Source organism: Numida meleagris, chromosome 3 (assembly GCF_002078875.1).
Source record: "Numida meleagris isolate 19003 breed g44 Domestic line chromosome 3, NumMel1.0, whole genome shotgun sequence".
Lineage (NCBI taxonomy): Eukaryota > Metazoa > Chordata > Aves > Galliformes > Numididae > Numida > Numida meleagris.
The window spans coordinates 33,738,265-33,750,932 of NC_034411.1; the positions used below are offsets into that span (position 1 = coordinate 33,738,265).

Genomic DNA, 12,668 nt, shown 5'->3' on the forward strand with positions numbered 1-12,668 from the left:
GTGCAACTAACTCAAATATACTCTAAGAATATCTATAAAACAAATATATGACAAATCAAGATCTGCAGGCTCCCCCTCACAACCACCAAGCCACCTGTTCTGTCGCTGAGCCTTACATCTCCAATTCAGCCTTGGCCACTGCACAGAGCTGCCGTCAGCACCACAGAGCTCCTTACATCTGTTCTGAGCTGAGCTCAATGCACACACGGTGCTTTCCTCTCCCCAGAGCTTACTGCTGCCACTCCCAAACACTCGGTGCAGTGCCCTGACTGTGTGCTCAGCAGGCAGCTTCCAGTAGAGGCCTATCACAAGCATTTCAACATTACTCCTTTTCTAGGATGCTGCACTGACAGCCTAGCCAAAAGGGCAGAGCAAGGTCTGCAGATACTCCCTGAGGATTTTAGAACATGCACACCCCACAGGGCTGCCTTTGGGTGTTGACAGTTGTGCTGTTGAATTTAGGCCAAACATTCAGCCTGGAGAAGTGAAGACTCAGGGGAGATCTGATGGAAGGTGACCTTCCAGTACTCAAAGGAGCTTATTAAGCAGGAAGGAAATCAACTTTTTACATGGGTAGATAATGGTAGGACAAGAGAGAATGGCTTTAAATTAAAAGAGAGGAGATTTAGGTTAGATGTCAGAGGGAAAATTTTTACTCCGAGGGCAATGAGGCCCTGGCACTGCTGCCCAGAGAAGCTGTGGGTGTCCCATCCCTGGAGGCGCTTAAGGCCAGGTTGGATGGGGCCCTGGGCAGCCTGAGCTGGTGGGAGGCAGCCCTGCCCACAGCACAGGGTAGGGGCTGGGTGATCTCTGAGATCCCTTCCAATCCAAACCATTCTGTGATTCTGTTATTCACATAGCTAAACCAAAAACATGAGTACAACAGTGGTTTGGTTGGGTTGTTTTATCCTTCCAGACAAAATCAAGCACAAAAGACAGGTGCAGCACCCTCACTCCTGCATTTCAACTCCCCGAAGTCTGAACATTGTCTACCAGTCACACTGTGAAAGATTTTTTTTTTAGCAGAGTAAGCTTCTCAAACGCAAAAATAACAGCAGAAAAGCAGCTGGACAAGCACGAGCCCTTTCCCAGCGACTCAGAACGGGCAGCTAATGGCACCTGTTTCTTGAAGACTCGCTCCAACGCGCACACCGCTCCTCAGCCGTACTTCGAGGGCTGCACCCACACTGCTGCCCCAGGCGGTCGGGTTAAACCGGGAACCAGCTCCACCCGCACCCCCACGCGTTAGCCGCCTCACCCAGAGCTACAAACCGGAGGCCGTAATTAATCTTACGGGGCCGCCCGCGACCCGCAGCCCCGCGCCGGTCGGGACGCACAGCGGCCGCAGGCGCTGCCGCCGCCGCCCCTACCTCTCTCGTCCTCGTCGATGCGCAGCGCCATGGAGATGCACTCGAAGGCCCGCTTGTGGCACGCCCGCACCCGCTCGGCCGCCCCGCCGGGCTCGGGCGCGTCGCCGGCCCTGCTGCTCTTGGCGGCCATGAGCGCGCCGCGGGAGAGGCGCTCGCAGAGCCAGGCGACCAGCAGCCCGAGCTGGAAGGCGACGAAGCGAAGCAGGGCGAAGGCGGCGAACAGCGGGTACGAGAAGTAGTACAGGTTCCGCTTGTGCGGGGACGCCGCTGCCGCCGCTGCCGCCCCCGCCGGCGGCGCGGGGGGAGCCGGCCCGGGCGGTGCGGAGGGGGAGGCCCCGGCGGCGGGGGGCGCGGAGCTGGAGCCGGCTGAGCCCTTCTTCTTCCCTCTGCCTCCCGGAGAATTCATTCACCGCCGTCGCCATAACCCGCTGCCAGCGACTGACAACAACCGGCCATGGCGGCGGCGGCGACGCCCCTTTCGCTCGGCCCCGGGGGAGGAGCGCTGACAGCGGTCCGGGGCAGCGCTCCCAGCGCCGCTATTGTTGAGGCGCCGCAGCCGCAGCGACAATGGGAGGCGGGGACGGCGGCGCGGGGCGCCTACAGCTCCCGGCGGGCGTAGGGCGGCGCGGGGCGGGCACGGGGCGCGCACAACGCGCTCGGCGCTGCGCTGCGCGCGGCCCCACGGGAGACGTAGGCCGGCCGCGCTGCAAGGTGGGAAGTGTAGTCCCGGGGAGCAGTAACGGAGCGGGACGTGGACATAAAGCACAGCTACATCATGCTGGGAATCAGCCTCAACGCCTTCCACTCGCATTGCAAGGATGAATGCCCCGTTGGCCCACTCACTGCTATCAATTATTTAGCAACAGCAATATTTATTTCCTGATGGGCCTTTCCCACTGAGACAGATTCCCCAGCTGCTTAGTGCTTTTGTTACTCCCAAGCCCTCCAAGTGCTTTGGCGCATTGAGTCTGGCAGCCAGGGCAGACAGCCATACATCGCCGCATTCTGCTCGGATGCCTGCTCCTGCCACATGCAATGCGATCATACATCCTTTCCTCTGTGCTCCAACCTTGTCCCCACCACACTGTACACAGATACAGTACCGAGAGGCAGTGATTCTGCATCGCGACACACCATCTGTGTCCTACACAACAGCACTGTACACAGTATAGAAATACATGAAAAATGAATTAACTCAGTGCACCAGCTTCCCCAGTTTATCACAAAGAATTGGGGAAGGGTGTAATTAAGAGGACACAAAAACTGAAATAACTACCGTCGCATGTTATCTTCATTTCCTGAATTATTATCGGGCTACATTTATTTATTGTTTGCTTATGCCACATATGGGTATTTTTAGTAGAGAAATTTGCCCCTGGGAACGTGTATTGCTTTTTTTTTGTTTTAATAAATGAGAGTGGTTTTATTTTAATAACAGAGTATTAGTTTTATTAATGTCTAAGACACAGAATGAACAAAAATAACATATATAACAAAATAGATATTTGTGACCTAGAATTATTATTAGATGGAGTTAGTAAACCTATCAGTGCCACAAAAATGCTCATTAAGTATTAAGTATTTTTCTTCCTTGTTTATTAAGAAAGATAATGTGCTTAGCAACCTAACAAAAAAATCACTTCCTATTTTGTTAAATTGAATTTATTCATTGAACTATACATTAACAAGCTGAATTAAAAATTAATAGTTTTTGGAATAATACTAACAAGTTTCCAGAAACTTTAAGCAGCATTAATATTATGTAGTATGCAAAGATGTCAAGTGTAATAAGCTATGTGACAGACTACCCATGTACTGTCTCTACTATCCATCTATTATGTACAGCATCATCCCATTCCTGTGCAAAATAACAGGAGAGCCAGTAACTGAATAAATTATTAATAAACTGAAGGACAGCTTGAATGGCAAGAGGAAGAGTTTGTGGACAGTGAGTCTCAAATAATCCTGATGACTCAGTCTCTTCAGCTACTGTTATTAAAGACATTGAGAATGTAAACTCTGTAAGGCATCTGACTTCGTCATGGTAATATAGAATTACACACCACTAAACAATGCACCTGTTAGAGAAACAATTTTTTAAGCCAAAACGCAGTTCAAGAAGTAGACGTGTCAGAAATTGTAGGCAAGTGATAATATTTTTAGTGAGAACCTAAAAAACTCAGTTCATTATTATGACTATTAAATATTTCAGTCATCCATGAGCCAGTTTAATTGCCTTCCTTCCTATTTAAAGCTGACTGTAATATTCGTTGGCCCTATCCATGATCTATTTTACTTGATAATCTGCCATAAAATTAATATAGTTTTAGTATCTTTTTTTTTTTTTTAAATAAAAGCCTTAAACAACCCAAATAAGAGCAACGGATGGCTTTCTGCCGGCTGGCCAAGATGATCTATCTCAGCATAAGTCCTGATGAGCACCACAAAAGGGTCAGCGAAGAGGTGAGTCCTCCTGCATCGTGAGTTAGATCAGCTCGTCCGCCTGATGTGACTGTACCACGAAAAAGCAGAGCTCACCCTGCATATCAGGGACTCAAAATACAGGAGCTATAACACGATACTCCAGCAAAAGGTTCAGGAATTGGAGCAGGCAAGTCACTGCAGTCCAATAGGAATTAGAACGATGCAACTACCTCAACAACAAGTGCCACCGCACAGAAGGTACCGTTAGAAAACCTTTTCTCGCTGACATAACATTATAGCAAAACCTGACGCAACTGTCAGAGCCGCTCTCCCTAACGCACAGCAACCCCACCCCCACCAACCAGGCTACCCGAGCCACCTCACCTCGCAGCGGGCGGCCCAAGAGCCCAACCAACGGCCTCCGCGCGCACGGCCGCCAATAGCAGGGCTGAGGCGGGAGGAAGCTCCGCCCCAAGTGACGTCACCGCTATGGGCGCTGGAACTGCTGCCGTTCTCCCGCCTCCCCTTCGCACGGACGGCCGAGGTGGGCGGAATTTCGCCCTGCGCATGCGCAGATTGCCGGGGCACGGCGTTGGCAGCGCGACTGTTTCACTTACGCCCAAACAGTTTACGACACTTGCGCCGGTGGTTGTGGTTGCTACGAGCGGGTTCTGCGTGCCCGCTGCTCTCCCGCCCCGCCGTGAGCAGCGTGCAGCTCACCCTCCGTGAGAGGGGTGAGATCGGTGCGGGGCAGCAGGACGGGGCGGGGGGTCCCGGGGTACTGGGACTGTAAACCGGACACGCGGGCGGAGAACGAAAGGGAAAGGAAACGCTAATCTCGTCTCGACTCGATCTCAGCCTACTGACCGGTTTGTGTTGTTGCTTTCCAGGATTCCTGTATATCCAGCAAATCCCACCTTGGAAGCCATGGAGGCGGAGCAGATCATGGAGGGGCAGCCACAGGTACGGCAAGGAACATTTTCTGAGCATCACGTTACGTGTGTAAAATAAGCGTTTGTGTGTTGCTGACCGTGTGTTCGTTTTCCAGGTTCCAGAAAATCCCCATTCTGAATATGGGCTCACTGAAAATGTGGAGGTAATGCAGACTTTATTGCTTTAAAGTGTGGCAGGGATCACAGTCCTGATCGTGGGGAAAGAGGTTAAATGTTGCGTCTGAACTTAATAACCAATGTTCCCAAGAAAGTGAGCTGGGAACTGCACCAACAGATTGCCTTGCACTGTCAGCTGTTAGTTAGTGTGTCGTGTTGGGTTGCTTCTGTGGTACAGAATGCCATTGAAGTAAGTAATGTGCATTTTGATGAGATTCCTTTGAAGTATCCTGTGATGGCTGGCTGTGCCGATAACAGGCCATGCTGCTAAAAGGCAGACAGGCTTTTATTACAGGGAGGAGAGTAGAAGGAGTCAATGGTATTTCTGTAAAAGTATCAAAGGGAGAGATTTTTTTAATATCCTTGTAAATGGGAACATAGGATCACAGTGATCCAAGCTGGCTGTAATTACTTATGCTGATAGAGCAGACGCAGTCCACTCTGCCTCTGGTGCAGGTAACAGTGTGGGTTAGAATAATAACTCTGTGGTGTTTGTTTACTGCTGTTCATGAGCTTTCATCTCCCTCCACTATAAGCTGATACTGTATGCTAAGGCTTTGCAGAAACTTCTCAAACATCCTTAGTGACCAAGCTCCCTGAAAACTACCTGCATGCCTCTGTCTTCAGTGCATGTGGGTTATATGATGGTAGATCTCTGTAGGTGGTGTTGAATGCGTTTGGTATGCTGGCAGGAGTAGTGTGTCCTTTCTTTAACTGGAGTTAATAGTTTTAAGACGTTTCAGGCACCTGGAACCATTTTGTGCATCATTTCTTAAAGTATCTTGTACTTTACTAGGGTCTTAAAGTGCTTGGCGTTAATGGAGGCCCTTTTGTGTTGGAAGTGCAGGCATGCAGGAACCATTCAGCTGGAACTGCTCATGTTAAAGTTAGACCTTTCTAAGATTGCCTCCTCAGAACAGAGACTTCTCTGGTTTAAGCTTGTCCAAGTAAAAATGCACACTTAAGTTTTCTTAAAAGATGTAAAGAAGTTATTTTCATTGAGCTTGCCGAGAAACAGGTACTTTATTTGCACGCATACTTCAAAGTAGATCTGACTGCTATTACCAAGATTTGTTCACTTTTCCTTCAGAGAATAGTGGAAAATGAGAAGTTAAATGCAGAGAAGACATCAAAGCAGAAGGTAGATCTTCAGTCGTTACCCACACGTGCCTACCTGGATCAGACCGTTGTACCTATCTTGCTACAGGGACTTGCGGTTCTTGCAAAAGAGAGGTAAGATACTAAGTGTTCCTTTCGTCCTTAGGAAGAAAGTAGGTCTCAAACTTGGGTAGTATGTCACCTTTTTTGACCTCACACTCCAGATATGGTGTTGTTAGCTTGATAGATGTAAGAAAGTCATTACAACAAGTTCATAAAATACTGTGATTGAATGTAGCAGGATGCGTTCCTCACTTAACTGCGTATGGCATGGTTAAAGTTATTTAATGAATTTCTTGGCTCACAATGAGGTTTGCTACTGCAAACTTCTTGGAGGGAAAAGAGTATTTTTCATTTTATTACAAATATTATAAAAACAAGAGAAGAAGTTTTTCTAATTTTGAACAAAATTTCTGTAGTATGGGATTATAAAGAGTTCTGCTTGCCATTCAAAAGAAAGAAACAAGTGCAAATCAGGCCTGACATATCTCTTCCTAAGAGATTTAAAACACTTTCTAATGGATGAGGCTGACCCTGCAGTGTCAACACAGTAATAAAACAAAGGATAGTTCATCCTTTGAGTAAAGGCTGTTCTGTCAAGGTGCCTCAAATCTCCTATCATGGAACACAGAAGCATATTCTTCAACAATAAAAAAATAGTTCACCTTATCCAAATGAATTTCTACCTCAAATGTTGGTGAGTCATGCTGCATATAAGCCATTCCTCAGTTTTGCTGAAATAACATTATCAGAAGCTGGTATGGATGAATGACCTCACTGTACCTATAGCCAGAACAACCATCAGCAGTGCCTTAACCTCAGAAGGAATTGTGAACTTGAACTGAATTGTACAGGCTGCTAGTGAGGCAAAAGAGCATGTAGGGGCAGATACACCCTGCCTCTGAGGCAGCACGCCTCAGAGTGGGAGTTCTGCTGCAGACTGAATGTCATTTGGGGAGGAATCAGCACAACTTTTTTAAGTCTCTTGGTGTTAATTGAAGGAGTCAACAAACACATGTAAACAGGAATCCAGATGACAGAGTCTGCTTAAATCTCCAAAAAGCTTCTGGCAGTCTGTCACTGAAGGCTGTTAAAGAGAGTTAAGTCGCTGTGGGATAAAAGGAGAAGCTTTTATATGGGAGGAACTGGTTGGATGATGCAAGACATGGACTGGAAATAAACGATGAATTTCTGTGGTGAACAAAGCTCAATGCTATAATCATGGAAAGGGTCGTTTGTAACAATTTGAAAAAGTGAGTGGCAGTTTGTTAATGATACTGGGTTTTACAGAATAGGTTGGGGTTTTTTTGTTGGTGGTTTTTTTGAGTTTGATTTACTTTTTCTTTGCAGACCGCCAAATCCCATTGAATTTCTAGCAGCGTATCTTTTAAAAAACAAGTCACAATTTGAGGACCGAAATTAACTCCATTAGAATGAGGACAATTTGGCTGCTAGACTGAAATGCTTATTTGTCGCAATTTGTTTTCTGCTGTAAAAATCCTTTGGAACCATAGTATTGTCTCTCTTAATCGCACAGTATGCTTTACCTTTTGAGTTATTTAATAAAGAACACTTTACATTTTATCTGTTCACTCGTTTTAAACTAGCTAGTCAGAGACTTGCAAAATAAAATAATGAAACTGCACTATTGGATGAAAGGCTGAATAATTCACCGGGTATATGTCACCTGTATGCAAGAAACAAAGGGATACAGTTTATTATGGGAATCACACTGGTTGTACCGTCTGTAATTTGATTTGATTTGATTTTGCACCCTTCCTGTGCAAGGTATCTAAACACAATGCAAATTAAGAGTAGTTAGAATTTATTTTGAGGATGGATTGATTAAGTAGAGAAGAGAGAACTTAAAACTTCCCAGTGTTCTGAATTCAGTTTAAAACATAATTAGGTTCACCTGCAGACACTGTCCAACACTTCAGATGCTTTTATTAATGGTGTGCTGTTAAGCATTTGTCATTGATCTCTTGTGGCTGTGGTGTGCTAGATTTAGCTAATAGAAAATTTGAAGGGACTTAACAGTTCTGTAATTCAGTTCTCTGTACTGCTAATCCTAGCTGGTGCATTTGTTCTCTGTCAAGCAGAATCCTGATCTAACTCAGTAAAATACTGAACCTTGCTGTTTTTTCCCCCTTTAGGTTTACTAACATCTCTTCTTGCTTCCTCTTCTTAACACTTTCTCCTGACCCTTTCTTGTTTATTTTTCCTATAATCTCGTCAGAAGAGGTAAAGGACACAGGCCTCAGTGTACAGTATTAGAAAGGTGCAGCAGAAGACAGAATCTGAAGAAAAAGACAGAATTAAGAAAGTAAAAAAGTATTTAAAAAATACCATCAAAAACATGAAAATGTGCATATTGCAGCTGGAAAACAGGCTCACTAGGTTATCGACAGCGTGTGCAGGGACTAGACAGCTAGACTAGACTAGACTCCTTCAGGCAGCTGCACAAAACCTTGAAAACAGCTCTTGGATCACCCTAAAATCTCAAAGCATTAGTATAAGTCTTCAGGTGAGCTATTCCTCCAGCAGCATGCCAGCTACTTACCTGTCACCACCACTGTTTGGTACATGGTGTAACCTGCTGTTGTTTTCCCAGTGAGGCTAGATAAAGAGAATGAAAAAGCCATGCTCAAAAGATATATACATAGCAGCTCCATGGGGAAGCTTCCTCCAAGAAAAAAAGGTGAAATATTACTAGCAGTAGTGAACTTAGGAGTTCTAAAGTATTTTACTGACTCACAGAAGGGTATGACAAGTCAACCACTTGTGTTTAATTTTGAAATACAAGTTAAGTACCAGTGATGGTTTTTTTATAAAAATAGGAACTAATTAATAAAATGGAGAATAGATGTAAGGCACTGCAAATGATTAAAAGTTTGAAGAAATAAATGAAAACAGTAACTTTAGTAACACTGCTAAATAGACAAAAGCCCTATCTCTTGAAAAGTTATTTTTTCATTTTCTTTACAGTCCCCTGGGTAACTGAATTAGCGTACCCTCCAAATGGCAGTAAAATTAGGCAGAAAATAAAACAATTCTTTGTTAATAGTACAGCACAATTTCCAAGATGACAGTTTTAGATCCAATATATAACAGTTACCATTCAGTAACCAGAAAAAAATATATCATCCTCTTAAATGATCTGAGATGCTATTACATTACAGGGGAAGTGGTAACATTTCTCTTAAGGAATATGAAGCTTGGGGAACCTGCTTTTAACACTAGAAGGAAAGACTGCTAGAAGCAACAGGTTCCTCATGTGGTGAACGACAGCTGAGAATGACGGTTCATAAAGAGAAAAGAATCAGAATACCAGTGGTGGTGAACAAGTTCCGGAGAAGGGCAGAGATGGGAAATGAACAACATGGAAAGCGAGATAGGGAAGAACGCAAAATAAAGCACACGCAAGAGGACGATGAGAGCAAAAGACCTAGAAAGCTGGGCCAGCTGAAGACCTGTACCACCCAAGCTAGGCGTAGGATGTACTCCAGGAAAACCCTGCTGCTGTGTACGCGCCAAGCAGCAAGCCATTCTTGCCACAGTCTGCCTTCATGCTTCCAGGTAGGGAAAAAACTGCCAACAGAAATACATGTGCAGTGAGGGCCTGTGCTTAAGGGAATGCTGACTTGAGGGATCTGTCTATGCATTTTGTCAGCCCTGCCCCGCACATCAGGGAAAACATGACTGAAATTGATCTGAACAGGAAAGTGTTCCTGTTACCTCTCCCTGTACAAACGATGCTCAGAACAATTGCAAACAAAGCAGGACAAGCTCTCGACCTCGCTAATGCTCCATTAGCACTCACTGAGTACAGTTCCTCAGCCCGGGGCTAGAGCATTTCCATACCTTCATGTCCTGAGCACCAGGAACCCCAGCACCACCTTCTCCTGTTTAACTGAAGAGCTGCCTGTTTTTATTTCTGCCTCTTTACCAGCCCTTACACAAAGAAACCATTAATGATCAGGAGGTGATGATTAAAAGTTCATAGAGAAGAACCCACAGATCACTAACTACTGCTTATGTCTACCTGTGATGAGGAAAGATGAAAAAAAAAAACACCCTAGTGTCACCCTTGCCAGTGGAAATTTCTCCTGTAGTACTGTAGATGACAAGCTTTGTCAGGAAAAGGTAGAAATTGAGGAGGATGTCCTACAGTTTTACTGGGCTTTGGATCTGTGGTGCTACTTGGTAACAAAGGACAGAGATTCACCAGCAAACAGGCTCTGCAGGTGGCATATGCCACAACCTAAGTATTAATAGAAAAAGCCTTTGTGTTCTATGACCTGTTAACAGTAAGCTACAGTTGTTCTTTGCATCTATGTTGATAATGTTCGTGCTACATTGGACTTCATTCTAATCTACACCTAACGTATATTCAAAGAAATAACAGTTAATACAAAAAGCAAAGGATGTTTAAAAAAGGAAGCACAAGGAAAAAAAGGGATTTGTCCCAAGGGGAATTCAACAACAAAGCTGAGAATACTGAAGAAATTTTAAAAGGCAAGCTGAAGAGGAAAAAGGAAAAAAATAAAAAATGATACCTGAAGGCAATAAAAACAAAAAGAACTTACAAAACCTAGCATGCTCATAAAACAAACTCAGAATGGTGTGAGAAATTAGTATGCTTACCAAAATTCTAGAATTCTAATATGACTTCAAGAATAGGGCAGAGAAAAAGCTAGAGCTATGATAAATGGCCTATGACCTATTGTATTGGAAAAGCAAGTAACTTGTTCACTGTGGTCATATGAATGGCGTCACTCAAGACGGCATGTGGGTGTGCTCGCATGTGTAGAAATACTCAAGACGCTGGATTATGTGGCATTGATAACTCTTATGAACGGTAATCTTATAGCAATGTTTTTACTCATTAAATAGTCTAGATTGCCACTTGGAAGTTCTTATATTTTACTTGCTTTGTGCTTAGGGAGATGAAAGTTCTTCCTCTAAATTGTAGAAACGAATACTAGTTAATTAAAAAAAAAATTACAATTAACCTATAATTCCTCAAAGATGTTCCTTAACAACTGAATACTGAAGGGCCAGAGCAGTGATGGCTCCTGAAAACATAAGGCATTTGCTGGGATGGTCAGCGCCCATCTCCTCGTGACAACCCCTTACAAACACTATTTTCACTGCAGGCCACAGACATTACAGCCCTTCAGCTGCATTGCAGGGCCGGTGTCAGGGGAGCAGAGGAGGATCCTCGCTCATGGAGATGGCATGGAAATGGCCTTTTTGATCCTCAGGACGCCCCTCGAGCGGTGCCTTTATCCCCATGTTTCCTTTGTTCTGCTGTCCAAAAAAACAACAGAAGTTCTGCGTTTTGCGTGCATTTATAGCTTTGGCTGCAAGATTTTTCAAAGAATAAAATGGCATACGGGGGAGAAGGATAATACATCTCCGGAGCTGACCCATACGTTTTCCACCTCACAGCGTATCAGTCTACCTCTGTATCTATTGAATGGCTGCAGCCCTCCCCTCTCTCCTGGCTGCAACTCATATGGCAGTGGCAAAAAGGGCCTTTTCCCTTCCCACATTCGTACTGGCCACGCTTCTCTTTCCAGTTCGCCTTGTTAGCCATTTTGAGCTAAGCTTGGCGTCTCCATGGCAGCAGCCCATTCACCACACTGATGAAAAATTAAAGGAGTGGGGAAGGACTAAGCTGAGAAGAATTAGAGTCTTCCACACAGAAGTACTCCCCCAGCCTGTGCTGCGTGCCACAGCGGCAAACCTGTGAACGTACGGACAGGAGCGGGTAGGAAACTGCGCTGCCTCAGAACAGGGAGCTTCGGCGTAACGACGCCCGGAGAGCTCTGCTCTGTCAGCCTGCAACCGCTGCCGTTGGGAACTGACGTCCCTGATGGAGAAGCCATAAACGCTGTCTGCAGAAGAATACTGACAGAAAACCCGGGGCACCCTCGGCAGGAGCAGCGCGGAGCTTGGGACATCCTCGCTAAGCGCAGGACAAAGCGGCAGCGCAACGAACTGACCGTCACGGAGAGCAGAAGCCAACGACGGCCTTCGCGCTGCTCCCGGCACGGGGCACCTCGAGGAACGGCAGCGCGCCGCCACCGGGCGCACGTCGGGGCGCCGGGGCCGGGTCACAGAGGGCGGAGGGACGCGCGCCCCCAACGGCAGAAGCCGCCGCGAGCCTGGAGAGGGTCTGGGAGGCGTAGCTCCCCGCGAGCCTCGCTCCCCCCCAACCCCCGCCCCGGCGCGGCCTCCCCTCATCTGACCCGCGCTCGTAATCTTCCCTTCCACCACGGAGACACGGCCCCGCCAATCAGCGCGGGCAGAAGCGGCAACCACGGCAACGCGGCCGGCCAATGCGCGGGAGGCTCTCGCTCCAGGCCCCGCCCCTTTCCGCCCCCCCCTCGGCGCCGCCGCCGCCGCTCCATTCCGGGCTTGTCAAAGCGGGGGGCGGGCGCGGCCGGGCCGGGCGCCCAATGGCGGCGAGGCTTTTGCTTTCGTGCCCAATGGGGGAGAGGCGCCCGCGCGGCCCTTAGACCACGGCAGCCGAGCCGGGCCAAACCCAGTCCCGGTCGCGTCCCTCTTCTCTCCGCGTCCCCCACCCGCCGGCGCGGAG

General features: G+C 46.9%; 2 protein-coding genes across 6 annotated transcripts in view; one reads left to right on the forward strand and one right to left on the reverse strand.

Moving 5' to 3' along the window:
• SPAST (spastin) overlaps nucleotides 1-1,949 on the reverse strand; it is a 38,635-nt gene extending 36,686 nt beyond the window's left edge. For 2 of the 4 annotated variants that reach the window (XM_021390731.1, XM_021390730.1), the window contains exon 1: nucleotides 1,371-1,949. In XM_021390731.1, the coding sequence (XP_021246406.1) occupies nucleotides 1,371-1,776 (406 nt within the window). In that variant the 5' untranslated portion in view covers nucleotides 1,777-1,949. The remainder of the gene's footprint in view (nucleotides 1-1,370) is intronic. The other 2 variants (XM_021390729.1, XM_021390728.1) reach the window with 1 other exon arrangement.
• DPY30 (dpy-30, histone methyltransferase complex regulatory subunit) lies at nucleotides 4,366-7,706 on the forward strand. 2 transcript variants are annotated; one of them, XM_021390742.1, is made up of 5 exons: nucleotides 4,366-4,537; nucleotides 4,685-4,757; nucleotides 4,843-4,890; nucleotides 5,994-6,136; nucleotides 7,412-7,706. In XM_021390742.1, the coding sequence occupies exons 2-5, from the start codon at nucleotides 4,722-4,724 to the stop codon at nucleotides 7,482-7,484; spliced, it is 300 nt and encodes a 99-aa protein (XP_021246417.1). In that variant the 5' UTR covers nucleotides 4,366-4,537; nucleotides 4,685-4,721; the 3' UTR covers nucleotides 7,485-7,706. The 2 variants fall into 2 exon arrangements, with proteins under 2 accessions (XP_021246417.1, XP_021246416.1); XM_021390741.1 differs by having other exon boundaries at nucleotides 4,369-4,528.